General features: G+C 41.7%; 2 protein-coding genes across 2 annotated transcripts in view; one reads left to right on the top strand and one right to left on the bottom strand.

The window, feature by feature from the left end:
* GPR171 (G protein-coupled receptor 171) overlaps positions 1 to 6177 on the top strand; it is a 10134-nt gene extending 3957 nt beyond the window's left edge. Inside the window, exon 2 of the mRNA XM_018565893.1 lies at positions 5161 to 6177. Coding sequence (XP_018421395.1) covers positions 5197 to 6171 — 975 coding nt within the window. The 5' untranslated portion in view covers positions 5161 to 5196 and the 3' untranslated portion in view covers positions 6172 to 6177. The remainder of the gene's footprint in view (positions 1 to 5160) is intronic.
* Positions 1 to 14326, bottom strand: part of MED12L (mediator complex subunit 12 like) — a 339629-nt gene that overhangs the window by 257600 nt on the left and 67703 nt on the right. The window contains exon 14 of the mRNA XM_018565890.1: positions 9558 to 9722. Coding sequence (XP_018421392.1) covers positions 9558 to 9722 — 165 coding nt within the window. The remainder of the gene's footprint in view (positions 1 to 9557; positions 9723 to 14326) is intronic.

Raw genomic sequence — 14326 nt, 5'->3', positions numbered from 1 at the left:
GGGGGGGCGAAAAAAAAATTCTGCCCCGGGCGCCCAGAACTCTGGTTACGCCACTGCCTGGGGTAAATAATTTACTGGAAAGAAACCTCACAAACAATGCCAATTCTGTTTTCTAAAAGGTCTTCAGATATCTTGCAAATGTTGCAAAAAGCACTATTGTGCCTTTTGAATAAAAGAGTGCTCAATTCAGCAAAAGAATCATAACTGTGATGAGACATTAAGACTTCTCCACATCTGTTATATTAAATGCATATATCCTTATATTAATCTATAAATATATCTGTAAAGCACCTGCCAACTCATATCAGTATTTGATGCTGACTATAGTAATGTGACTGCTCCCCCTTCTTGGTGCAGAGAAAACCCCACGTAAACATTAATCCAATATGGTGCAGATGTTGCAGCTCTATGCCAGTTTACAGAAATCTATTTGTAGACCGAAAAAAATAAATGTTTCAGTTGAACTAACAAAGTACAAAAGCAAACAAAATAATTGAACACATACACAGCATTTCCCTCTTCATAAAGAAAGTGAAGTCCCCTTGTCTAGAACCATAACAATCAACAGTTTACAGAGTACAGCATTGTGGTGCTGGATCACTCGCTGGGGAGTGGGCAACTATATGGCAGATGAAGTTTAATGTTGATAAATGTAAAGTAATGCACTTTGGGGTTAAAAATAGGCAAGAGGAATACATATTAATGGGTACTCCACTAGAGAAGTGAGAAATGGAAAAAGGTCCGGGGGTCATAGTAGACCACATATTGAATAATAGCTTGCATGCGAGGCTGCAGCAAACAAAGCGAGCAGAGTAGAGTCTTGTATTAAAAAGGGAATGTACTTTAGAGACAAATCTATAATTTTGCCACTTTATAGATCCCTGGTTCAGCCTCATCTGGAGTATGTAGTCCAGTTTTGGGCACCAATCCACAGAAAGGATGTCCTTGAGCTAGAGAGGGTCCAGAGAAGGGCAACAAAACTAATTAAGGGGCTGGAGGACCAAAGCTATGAGACAAGGTTGCTAAATTTAAACTTTTTTAATGCTGGAAGTGAGGCAATTAAGAGGGGACATGATGTCGATGTACAAAATATTTAGTGGTGATGGCAACATCAGCAATAAACTTTTTACTGTAAACTCTATAACAAAGACTAGAGGCCACCACCTAAAATTGGTGGAGAAAAGATTTAACCACAAGGGGCGTAGGGGCTTCTTTTCAGTTAAAGCGGTTAGGGTCTGACTGAGTCCCCTTTTTTTTCTCCAGGTAGCAAACCGAATGTGATTATTGACGCAAAAGAGCATAGATGCTAGACAGTGAGTCACAATCAAATGAGATTATTCTTGTAATGCTGGATGTCTACTTTTGTTCTGTGCTGTTCTTTGACTCATAGAAGTTATTGCAGAAACGTAGTAAAAGTCACTCGCATCTCATACGTTTTAAAAGGGTAGGATATGCGTAAGTAAAATACAGTGTGAACACCTAATACAGGAATCATGCTGACTATAATATTTTCAAAACTGGATGTCATATACCTACTTGATAACATTTATATCAAACCTTATAAATGCATAATTTACACAAATATCTCTGCAAATCTGTACAATGCAGAAAATGAAATGCTAAAAAGATATTTTGCAGATTGTTTAATGGCTGGGTGACCTAATAACAATGAAAGATAAAGATGCAACAAAAGATCATCAACAAATGAGCCAGTGTATTATTAAAAAAAATAAAAAATCCTTACACATGTACTTTCTGTATTTTGTCAAAACCCCATGTTTATGTTTATTTTTGTTAAGGTGAATTTGTTACTTTGCCTTTTTGTACTAAACTCTTAAACTTGAATAAACTCAGATTGAACTAAAAAAAATACAACCCCTGTACATATATATATATATATAAATACACACACAAAAACACAAGTGAAAAGCGATAACAAAAAGGCTAATGCTAAACGATTCCTTCAAGGACATCCTTTACTCTATATTGGTCTGTTGTGGTGCATTAATAAATGCACATTAATTTAGGAGGTACAAATGGGTTGCCAATGCGCACTGCAATTGACCACAAGACAAAAAAAGCAGGAAACCTTTTTTGGTCATGCAGCACACCACAAGACATACATTTATGTTGGGCCCTACTGTATAGTGTGTTATGGTGCCATTCAAAGTGAACTACAACACACTGTTCTGCAGTATGAACTTTGCTGTGCATTACAATAAAGGTGTCAAAACAAGTGCTACCACAGGGTACAAGTCTAAGTGGGCCATCAAGGGAAAAAATAATCACTATATGGAGAGAGATTCCTGAGAAGGTGTTTGACCTGCACCTAAGTTGTTGCCAAAGTGTAAAGCACACTCATATGGGATATATGAAAGAAAACATTACAACCTGGGTATTTTTGACATTCACAGTTGTTAAAAGGGAAAATTTTGAACTTTTTGTATAAACCAAAACTTTAGTTTCAACTACGTCAACTGATGTGTCAGAATGAAACCACTGTAACCACAGCTTTGCTTGTTTACCAGGAAAAGGATTGTATATTAGTTATGCACAGCTAACAGCAGCAGTGCAGTGGTAAAGCTACCAGAAGCCCAGGACAGTCAACACAGGTATTGTCTTTCATAAAACTTTTACCAATAATATATTAAAATATTTGTTTGAATGTTTTTTTTTTGCTTACTATTACTAATATTTTAGAGGGAAGTTACAGTGTATCAAACATAAACAAATAGCAGCCCATGAAAGAAAGCTTTAATTATATCTTTCAGATTTTCTAAATTCCAGTGAAGCTGAATTTTACAATTCTGTTATCTGCACACTAATCACAATCTAAAATATAGTATTATTCAGAGCTGACCAGCAGGGCCTCCTCGATTTGACCCTACCACCCAGTTATAAGCAAGGACTGGTAAAAAAAAGTTTTTTATGCTTCATCCACTACAAAGAAAGGAGAGGCATGTGAAGTGAGAGCAAGTTTTAGAATAGTGCACTGTTGTTACATTTTCTTGCTGAACAGTACGTACCCTCTGGCTTATTACACAAGTTAAAGGCATCTATAGTGTATTACTAAGCCATACCACCCTTGTTGTGCTTGTAACAACGCATCACTGTTGTTCATTTTTCACTTGTTTCCTCTATTTTCTGTGCAAACATCAAAAATCAGTTTGTGGTTAGGTGACTTATTAGTATGCTTTCTTTGCTCTTCGTGTGCTAGTACAGTTAGAGCTTGCTGCTAATAGGGGTGTCTTTTTCTTCCATAAAACAAGATATCCAAAATGACTTCCTTCCAGTTGCCCTTATTTCAGGTATGAAAACTAGTTGAAGAGGGATTCCAGGAAAATAAAAAGCTAACACTTGTAATGGAGTTAACCCCGCACTGCTCCTTTTTCTCTAGTGGCCAAATAAAAGAAAAATATTTACCAGACCCTCAATCCCACTTGGCTGCTAGTTCGGTCCCTACAGCCCCCTTTCCCCCGGGGCTCTGGTGATCTAAGCCCCGCAGACGTCATTACGTCTAATACAGCCTATTCACCTGCATTAGACATGAAGATGCTGAGGGACATACCAGACCCAGAGCAAAGGGGAAGACAGGTGAGCATGCACTGCTGCAGGACCGAGGATCAGGTGAGCAAATCTTCTTTACTCTGGCCCCTAGAGAAAAACAAGCAGTTAACCCTTGCAGTGCAGGGGTAGTCCTACTGCAAGTGTTAACTTTTTGCATACCTAGAGTTCTTCTTTAGAGTGACACTAAACTCAGAAATTAAATCTTAAAAATGCATGCAAGTACCTTAACTATTAACAAAAATGCATCTTATTTGTGTATCACTCATCTGTAGATCCTCAAATCATCTGTGAATTGGTGCTGACACTGTTCTTTCTTCTGGAGGGTGGCTACTTTTGTCCCCCATGGTCATTCTGTGTGTTGTAAAGTAGCCACCACTCCAAGCTCACTACCGTGATGGACTACAATCTCATGTTTAGTGAGATTGGAGATTGTAGTCCATCACTTTAAAACACACAGAGGGACCATGGGGGACCAAAGTAGCCACCCTCCACTAGGAAGGACAGTGTCAGCACCAATTCAGAGAAGATATGAGGATCTACAACCAGGTGATACACAAATAAGATACATTTTTGTTAATATGTTATGGTATGTGAATGCTTTTTTAAGATTTAACTCCTGAGTTTAGTGTCATTTTAAATATACAGTGTTTAAATAAAGAACACCTAATGATCCTTCCATCAGGGCCATTTTTAGGTACTTCCTGTTATGTGGTGACAACTGTCTCCTAATTGTGCTTGTGTTGTCAACCCATCACATGCGCCCCTGGTGGAGACAACAAGCAGCTGGGACAACACAGCCAATTTTTCCTGTCCATTGACACAACACCTCCATTGGTTGTAGGACTTCTTCCTCTGTTTTCTTTGCCCTCACACACTACTTGTTGGATACCCCGGTCCGCTTATACTAGAAGCTGTACATCTCACTTTTCAGCCTGTTGCCCATTCCCAGCCACCCCCCCCCTTTTTTTGGGGGGGTGAGCGCCGTAACATTGGATTTTGTTTCTCATCTTTTCACCACGACAACACAGCCTGTGTAGACATTATCCCTGTTCCTTTTAGAAAAACAGGGCCCGAGCAATGTGTGCATAATCTGCTGCAGTGAGTGCACGTAGACAGGAAGTAACTGATTAAAGCTTGAGGAAATCAGCAGTACTGAGAAGCTAAAGCAAATTAAAAAAAGTTGAACAGTATTTTATGTGCAAAATCCCTGACAATTGTTTATGATACCCAGTGGTTTAACAAGCTAAATGTTATCCAAGTGACTTTATTCTAGATATAAGGAGCAGGTAATACATACAATCTGATGCAGAAACAAAGACTGTCAACTAATTTGTTTCTTACCCAGTTTGAAGATTGCAGTGCAATTAATCCATCTATAAATTGCTGTATAATCGATTGTATGTGTAGAGGTTTCTCAAATAGTTCATTTAGACTGTAAGCTCTGACAAGCAGGGCCCTCTTAAGCCTCCTGTATTAAATTGTATTGTAACTGTAACATCTCTATTTATCTTGTAAAGTGGTGTGCAAACTGTTGCTGCTATTTAAAACAATAATAATAAACCATATTTTCTGCTTTTTCATGGACGGTTTTAGACCATTCCTTGGAGCTGACCACAGGGCTATCTCACAATGAAGGACAACACCAACAGTTCCTACATTGCCTGTAACGTCAACAGAGACTTGGAACCATTCACATATTTCTACTGGATCATATTTTTTGTAGGATTTTTGGGGAGTTGTTTTGCTTTGTGGGCTTTCAATCGGAAGGACAACAGCCAGAAATGTACAAGTGTATACCTCATCAACCTGCTGGTGGCTGATTTGCTACTGACTTTGGCTTTGCCATTTAAGAACATTGTTGACTTGGGATTGGCTTCCTGGAAGTTAAAGATCTTTCACTGCCAAGTAACAGCATGTATGATTTATATCAACATGTATATATCAATAATATTCCTGGGATTCGTCAGCATGGATCGCTGTTTACAGACTGTACGAAGTGCAAAACTGTACCAAATACAAAAAAGAGGATTTGCCACAATGCTGTCAGTTGTTGTTTGGGCTTTAGTGCTGAGCATTATGCTACCAAATATGCTGATCCCTATCAAAGACATTCCTGAACAGGAGGGTGTTGGCTGTATTGACTTTAAACAGCAGATTGGAAGAGACTGGCATATGCTTTCCAATTTCATCAGTCTTGCCATATTTTTGAACTGTTCCGGCATAATCTTGATCTCTAATTGTATTACTATTAATAGGCTTTATAAAAATAAGGACTGTGAGGAATTTAACAACATCAAATCATCCCTCGTGAAAATTTTTCTAATAACAGCTGGGTACATCATATGTTTCCTTCCCTATCACATCGTCCGAATCCCATACACGTTAAGTCAAAATGATGTCATCACAGACTGCAGCCTGAAACAAGTCCTTTTCCACGCAAAAGAATCAACGTTATTGCTGTCAATTTCGAATCTTTGCTTTGATCCTATTGTATATTTCTTTTTCTCAAAATCCTTTAGAACTAAAGTAACCAAAACGTTCTCCATAAAGAAAGACGCCCAAGCTGTGACTGGTGAGGACACTGTAACAGAAACAGCAGTCTAGGAAAGCAGCCACAGCGTACAGGGCCGGCCTTAGGCCTTTAGGCGCCCTGTGCGAGAAAGCTTTACAGCGCCCCTCAGTGACCACACCCCTCAGTGGCCACACCCAAAGCTTTTACCGCTCATCAGTTTAGTGTTATCAGTGATTGATGGCCCTACAATTATTGCTCTCACTCCGACGTTCGCGACGATATGTAATAGTGCGGCGTAATGGGCGAAATCGTCGTTTTCACACGTATGCGCACCCGACGCCTGTTTGCATGCATGTATGTATATATGGGGGGGGACTTTAAAAAAATATGTAATTCTTTTTTATTTGTAACTTTACATTTTTGGGGGGAAACTTTATTGCTATCACATAGGGGGGTTAGAAAACCCCCTTATGTGATAGCAAAATATGTGACAGGTCCTCTTTATGGAGACATCAGGGGTCTCCAAGACCCCTTTTTTTTTGTCATATCGGATGGCCAGCGCCCAGCGGTGAGGGGGAGAGAAGCCGCCCCCAGGACGAGCTGTGTCGGCCGCACAGCGCCCTTGTTGCCATGGCGCCCTGTGCGGCCGCACTGCTCGCACACCCCTAAGGCCGGCCCTGACAGCGTATCCATACATCAAACGAGAAGTAAGAAGCGGCTTCAGGGATGCTTTGTAGAATGCCAACAACTTATATTTACGAAAAACATGTATTTATGTACCATCTTAAAAGTTATCCAAAGTAACCATTGAGATTGCAGCCATCTTTTTATATTGTAGTTATTGTGAACATAAAAAAAGTATGTCTGGTTGTTATGGGCCATACAAACTAGTATAACTATGGGACATAATTTATTAATATAGGCAAATACCGGCACATTCACTGGGCTTTCTGTGGCATTCATCCTGAACATTCAGGGAAGATATTAGACCACATTTACACTGAGCTACATCACTTCAGCACTGATTTGAGCTGAGTGACTTTGAGCGACATTGAGCTACATTGAGCTACAGTGAACATATTGTCGTGCTATGTAGCACTACGTTTGACATGGACCTCGTAGCTGCTACATAGGGCTGTATCCAATCAAAAGCGATCTTGATGTGACATAATTCCTCTACCTGTTTCCTGCTTATGTCCTTGCTTATATTTCTGTACAAAAGTGACACTTCTCTAGCGCAATGTCACACAAAATCGCCGGTAATGAGCGACATTGAGCTACACCATTGAAGTCTATTGGGACAAATCACGCAAAATCCAATGAAAAATAGGTCATATTCGAGCGACAAGCTTGAGCTACAAGCTACAGGCGACATTGAGCTGTGAGATGTGAACATCGACATTGAAATGCATTGGAAGAGTTACATTGAGATACATTGCGCTTCATATTTGAGAGATTTTTGAGTGGAAATCACGCTACAAAACGATCAGTGTGAATTGGGTCTAATGGGGATGAGAAAAAAGTGTGAATGTTGGTGAAGGCAAATAAAGATTTTAGCTTTAAAACCTTCATTTTGCAAAATGTCAGATGCCTGTTGACGGCAGCATCATAAATGTGAGTGGAAACACATCCCTTTAAATCTACTTAGGAAATAGTGGAAGAGTCAGTGATAATATAGATAATTATCCAATCTAACAGGGTTATTCACTAAAGGGTGAAGGCTTTGGAGAAGGCAGGAGAAGTGAACAATCTAGGACCACATAGCTGAACAGGAAAGTGAGCTGAATTGAAGATTTTTTTCCAAATCAGCTATTTTGGTCTAGATTGTTCACTTCCTGTCCGATTTCCAAAAGAGAATTGGACCCATCAGATGTAACATTTGCCATATTATAGATAAATTGAATGTTACTTTGAAGAATATCAAAACCAAGTGCAAGGCAAACAGTGGTAAAAGGAATTGGTATCTGGTAAATGTGCATGCAGCAGGTGCTTTATAACTAGAGGCAACTGTGTAGTGATTGGTGGGACTAACATTTGCAACACAATAAATATGCTCCTTCCACTACTAAACTATGTAAAAACTAGTAAAAAGATTGCTGTAGTCAAATGAACATGTTTTGCAGCACTCCAAATCAAAATATAAAAAAAAGATAATCCAAGATGCATACAAAGTTTACCAATAAAACAATGACAGATGTTAAAGTGACCTGTTAATGAATTTAGCACAACATTGCAAGTAATAAAGACGTGATGCTGAGAAATAGTTGAGCTATAATTTCCAGTATATCAGTTTATAAATTGTAATACTCTTTATGCACTCAGAACTAACCTAATATAAATTTAGCAGGGCAGGGTTATCAAAACTGGCTTTCCGGTATATGTCCTAATCTTTGCAACAGAAATAAATACAAACCCATAGATTAGGTTATTGTGCCTTGCAAAAACAACCACCTACTCATGCTGCAATGAATGACAATGAAACCGGCAACTCTGTAAAGCGCTCAACTTCCTGATCAGGCAAATCATGTGCCCAACCGGTTATGCGCTTTACTTTACATGTTTTTAAAGTTTACACATGATGTTATGTATATTTGTTTTTATTTATATAAAATCTTTATTTTAAAAAAACAGGGTGCACATATGGCACTGGTTTGAAGAGCATTCATGTTTTTGTTGAGCATGAGTATTTTTTTTTATACAGAAAGCACAGAAGTAGCTTAGTTTGGGGAAGTGAGTGCTTTACACTTGTCATTCATTTAGCCGAGTGTGCAATATGAGCATTAGCTATTTTACTATAGCTATTTTAGCTATTGTCTGGCAGGTGTCCTGTGCACACCTGCCAGACAGCACAGTCAAGTCTGTGACCTTCCTGAAGTCTACACTGTATTCAGGAAATATAGTTTGGTCTACTCCAACCTGTCTGGATAATGAATGAGCATCAGCCCACAGGTGAAGTGATCTCAGTAGTCCTTCCTCCTGAGCTTCTTTACGTTAGACTAATAACACTGAACAGAGCAATATTGTCCTGACTGGCTCAGTGCTGTCTTTCCCTCTCCTGGGCTGTGAATATTTGTAAAAATATGCTTGATAGGACATGAAAGAGTACAGTCTGAGCGATATAAGTTAAAGCAGATTGTGTTTATCTATTATTGTGTGATAGTTAAATATCAGTCCACGATTTTTGAGTCATTTAGGCAAAATTCCAGAGAGTTCTCAATTTTTTTTATTCCCATATTCTGATATAATACATTAATACAGTGCTCTAAGTGAAACAAACAAACCATAAAGAGGTGTAGAGATAAAGCACAGCTGGAGCATCAATGAGCATTGATCTCATCTGCCTGGCATACAATTTAGTATAGGTAAGGATATTACTGTAGCGTTTCATGCAAACCACCGAAGACCGTGTAGGAGGAAGTACAGATATTTTTACAGTCAATGATCCTCCCCCATGAAATAAGCATATCACCGCACTTACCAGTGGAATGGGAAAGTGTGTAGCATACTGTAAATGACGCAGAAGTTCATAACTGGAAGGGAAAATGATGTCTCTCTTTACCGACTTTTCACTAGAGCCAGAAACTCTACGATGTAAAGATGGAGGATCATAATTGTGGCAGTCTCCAGGAACTGGAGAAAATATCTAAACATAAAACAAGAAATAAACCAGTCATATAAAATAGATCTGAATGATGAATTCAAAGCAGAACTTCAACCAGCATAATATTGCTTTACTTTTATTACAAAACATCTCTAGACAAGAAGTAAGACCAATGAATGATATATTATTACTATCCAGGAAACTTGCATACTGTGCTAAGTAAGGCTATTCAGTTTACCTTAATGAGAGTTTAAAATAATAATAATAATTACTATACAGGATTTACATAGCACCAAACATTTGTGCAGCGCTTTACAAAACTGAGACAATACAACAATACAATTTCAGTACAGGAGGTTGGAGGGCCCTGCTTGTGAGAGCTTACAAATAAAATAATCTAATGCAATCTATTAAAGGAGAACTATGGGGTCAGTGTTTTTCCCCATAGTTCTCCTTAGGGTAACGGGAGGACACAAACTAGCGTCCTCCCGTCAGCCTAAGCTCAGTATACCGCGAGCTACAGCTCGCGGTATACTGAGACGCCGCAGCAGGAACAGATCCCGACTTAGACGACGGGATCCGCCCAGCTGCATGAGTGACAGCTGGCTCTGCCTATCTAGAGGCAGAGCCAGCTGTACCCGACGCTCCCCGGTCCGTTCCGCCAGTCAGCGCTGGCAGATCGGAGCGGGGAGAGGGGAATCCAGCCCCTCCCCCTGTCACGGCAGAGAGCCGTGACAGGATCGAGAGGTGAGCGAACGCCGGTATGTGTTCGCTCACCTCCCGATCTACTGAGCCGACCTGTGACAGTCTCATTGTCACAGGTCGGCTAGAACTATGAGGTGAGTGAAAAGCACTCACCTCATAGTTCTCCTTTAAGATTGTGGGGTTCAAGTAGGTATGGGTGAATGTGTCCGGCATTGATTTGTGTTGAACCCTGTGTGTGAAGTCCAAAAATCCAAACCTAAAACTGAACCCCACTTCAGTCTATGGGGGCAAATCTTGATAATCAGCGTAGGCAAGGGATTCATAAAAAAGGGCATGGGGAGCTAGGCACTTCCATGGGGGACATTAAAAAAAATACCATACAGTGGGGAGAGGGTGCGCCTTTTAATGTGATTTTGAAGGCAACATTGAAAAAACACCAGTCCTTTAAGCTACATGCTAGGGAGATACCTTTAAGCTATATGTAGTAGTATGGAACAGTGACATTTTCACTGACAGTGATACTGTATTCTGCCATCACATACAGTATGTTGGATGTGTGATTTAGTTTTTTACTTTTACATTTAGCTTGGCTTATATACAGCAGCAGTACACCAATATGATTTATTACAACTTTAAAAAAGTATTTTTTTAGATAGTTTGGGCTGCAACACCTGCTTTTGTATCCAGTAGTAATAGGCCTCAATTGAAGCCCGCAAACTTCAAGCAAATTGGCTAATGGCACAACAGTTCAATAGTATAGTTGGTGAGCTTTTTTTGTAGCACCAGATTGTATTGTATTCTCAGTATAAAAAAAGTGCACAAAAACACTTCAAAACTACAACCCCACATTCCCAGAATCCCCTCCCATCCCAAATATTCCAAATATAGACTTGAGGTATATGTTTGGTTGCACTGCATTACATACTGACTTCTGCACTGCGTTACATACTGACGACTGCACTGTGTTACTTGCTGACCGCTGCACTGCGTTACACACTGACTGCTGCACTGCGTTACATGCTGACCACTGCACTGCATTACATGCTGACTTCTGCACTGCGTTACATACTGACAGCTGCACTGTGTTGCATGCTGACCTCTGCACTGTGCATTACACCACTGACCTCTGCACTGTGCGTTACCCCTCTGACCTCTGTACTCTGTGCTACAGCGCGGACTTCTGCACTGTGTCTTATGCCACTGACTTCTGACCTGTACATCACACCGCTGACTTCTGCACTGTGCATTACACCACTGACCTCTGCACTGTGCGTTACCCCTCTGACCTCTGTACTCTGTGCTACAGCGCGGACTTCTGCACTGTGTCTTATGCCACTGACTTCTGACCTGTACATCACACCGCTGACTTCTGCACTGTGCATTACACCACTGACCTCTGCACTGTGCGTTACCCCTCTGACCTCTGTACTCTGTGCTACAGCGCGGACTTCTGCACTGTGTCTTATGCCACTGACTTCTGACCTGTACATCACACCGCTGACTTCTGCACTGTGCATTACACCACTGACCTCTGCACTGTGCGTTACCCCTCTGACCTCTGTACTCTGTGCTACAGCGCGGACTTCTGCACTGTGTCTTATGCCACTGACTTCTGACCTGTACATCACACCGCTGACTTCTGCACTGTGCATTACACCACTGACCTCTGCACTGTGCGTTACCCCTCTGACCTCTGTACTCTGTGCTACAGCGCGGACTTCTGCACTGTGTCTTATGCCACTGACTTCTGACCTGTACATCACACCGCTGACTTCTGCACTGTGCATTACACCACTGACCTCTGCACTGTGCGTTACCCCTCTGACCTCTGTACTCTGTGCTACAGCGCGGACTTCTGCACTGTGTCTTATGCCACTGACTTCTGACCTGTACATCACACCGCTGACTTCTGCACTGTGCATTACACCACTGACCTCTGCACTGTGCGTTACCCCTCTGACCTCTGTACTCTGTGCTACAGCGCGGACTTCTGCACTGTGTCTTATGCCACTGACTTCTGACCTGTACATCACACCGCTGACTTCTGCACTGTGCATTACACCGCTGACCTCTGCACTGTGCATTACACCACTGACCTCATCACTGTGCATTACACCACTGACCTCTGCACTGTGCATTACACCACTGACCTCTGCACTCTGTGTTATAAACTCTTCACAGAAACAGCAGAAGGGGAGCGGAGCAAGACTGGGCACACATGCTGGGTGACAGAGTCCTAGTTAGTGTTATTACACATGATTTTTGAAGGCCTTCAAACCAGGGACGCACTGATACCAGTGTTGGGGAAAGTGCCCTGATACTAAAAACTGATACCGGTGCTTTCATTTTTCAAATTGATTCGGCTGTGTTAGATTCCACGTTTGCTAGGGACCACGCAGCAGCCTTCTGGGGAACCACATGGTGCCTGCTTACAGCTCTTCGGTCACCCACACATCCCCCATGCTAAGACCCTCCCCACCCCTTCTGAGACCTTCCACACCCCTCCTGAGACCCTCTGACCAAGACATCAGACTGACATCCCAGAGCAGGGCAGCAAAGAGCATGTAGCAATTTAATATACCCTTATTCTGCATTGCTGTATAATGTATTGCTGGGATTTATAGTCCTCTATAGCTGATGGTATTATTCTGCATTGCTGTATAATGTGCTGAAATTTGTAGTCCCTATACAGCTTAAAGTCAGTCACAGAACTAAAAGGGGTGCAGCGGTCGCGTGCGTGCACAGAACTGACAATGCATACCTCATACCAGTGTGCTATAATTTTCCTCAACCCAGAAATTTATCTGTCGCGTCACTGGCAGGTGCGCATGTGCATGAAGAAAGGGGGTCATGAAAACATCTGATTCGAATGACGAGGCCCCACCGTAATTGACGTGGTCGAAAAAATGTATGGGGTCGAGAAAAATTATAGGACACTGACTTTGGCACTGTCCGGCTCCTCCCACAGCTCACAGTCCAGAAATCCGGCAGCCTACAGTGGGTGAGAGTGCCTAAGTACCGGACATGGAGCGGAGTAAGGCCAGAACCATGCAGGGAGCCCAGCAGCCCATCCCACAGCCAGTCACCCCTTTCATGAACTGACTAGGAGTCCTACCATCACCCGACCATTCACACTACCATAACATAGATGGCAAAAGTGGCAGGCAGGGGCGGGGAGAAGAGGCAAAGCGGGAGGGGGGCCAAGTCACTGCACCATGGGCCTCTGGGTTGTACTTGCCCCCTGGGCTAAAAGTTGCCAGTCAGCCCCTGGTTTGGTAGAACATAGGTAGCATCAGAACAGCACTTGAATAGGCAGCAAGTAGAGAGAGCTCTGCAGTGTGGTCCTTTTGTATCTGCAACCAACAACACCATTGTAGTCTGCAGCCTCTGCCTGCAGCTTATCAGCCATTGTAAAACTACCAAACACTTGGGTGTGAAATGCATGAAGAAAAGTGATTATAAACCACAGAGCTTACCGGAAGCAGCACCTCAAAGACAAGTCATCAACATAAGGCACAAACTCCTCCTCATCAAGGGCACATAGCACCCACTTTCCTTTTTAGTGCTGCTAATATGCCAATTTCCTCCTTCACATACTCAAGGGTGCATAGCAGCCACTTTTTTTGAGTGCTGCTAATGCACCCTTTTCCTCCTACTACTCCTCAGAGGGGCATAGCAGCCATTGTTTTTTTATGACTCAGAGTCATAAAAAAGCCATTGTTTTTTTATGACTCAGAGCTGCTAATATGCCCCTTTTCTCTTGCTTCTCAAAAGTTCATAGCAGCCATTTTATGGAGGTCTGCTAATGTGCCCTTTTCTTCTTCCTCTTCAGCTAAACTTTCAATAGCCATGCCAAATGGCCATGAGGAGTCAGCGGAATATTTTACACTGTTATCCCCAGAGCTTGTCCACAGAGCTCTGCTATGTTGCTACTATATATA

The sequence above is a fragment of the Nanorana parkeri genome, unplaced genomic scaffold, assembly GCF_000935625.1.
Source record: "Nanorana parkeri isolate BGI_ZX_2015 unplaced genomic scaffold, ASM93562v1 scaffold898, whole genome shotgun sequence".
Classification (NCBI taxonomy): Eukaryota; Metazoa; Chordata; class Amphibia; order Anura; family Dicroglossidae; genus Nanorana; species Nanorana parkeri.
The sequence above is the reverse complement of the archived record's forward strand: the minus strand, read 5'-3'. Positions and strand labels throughout refer to the sequence as shown.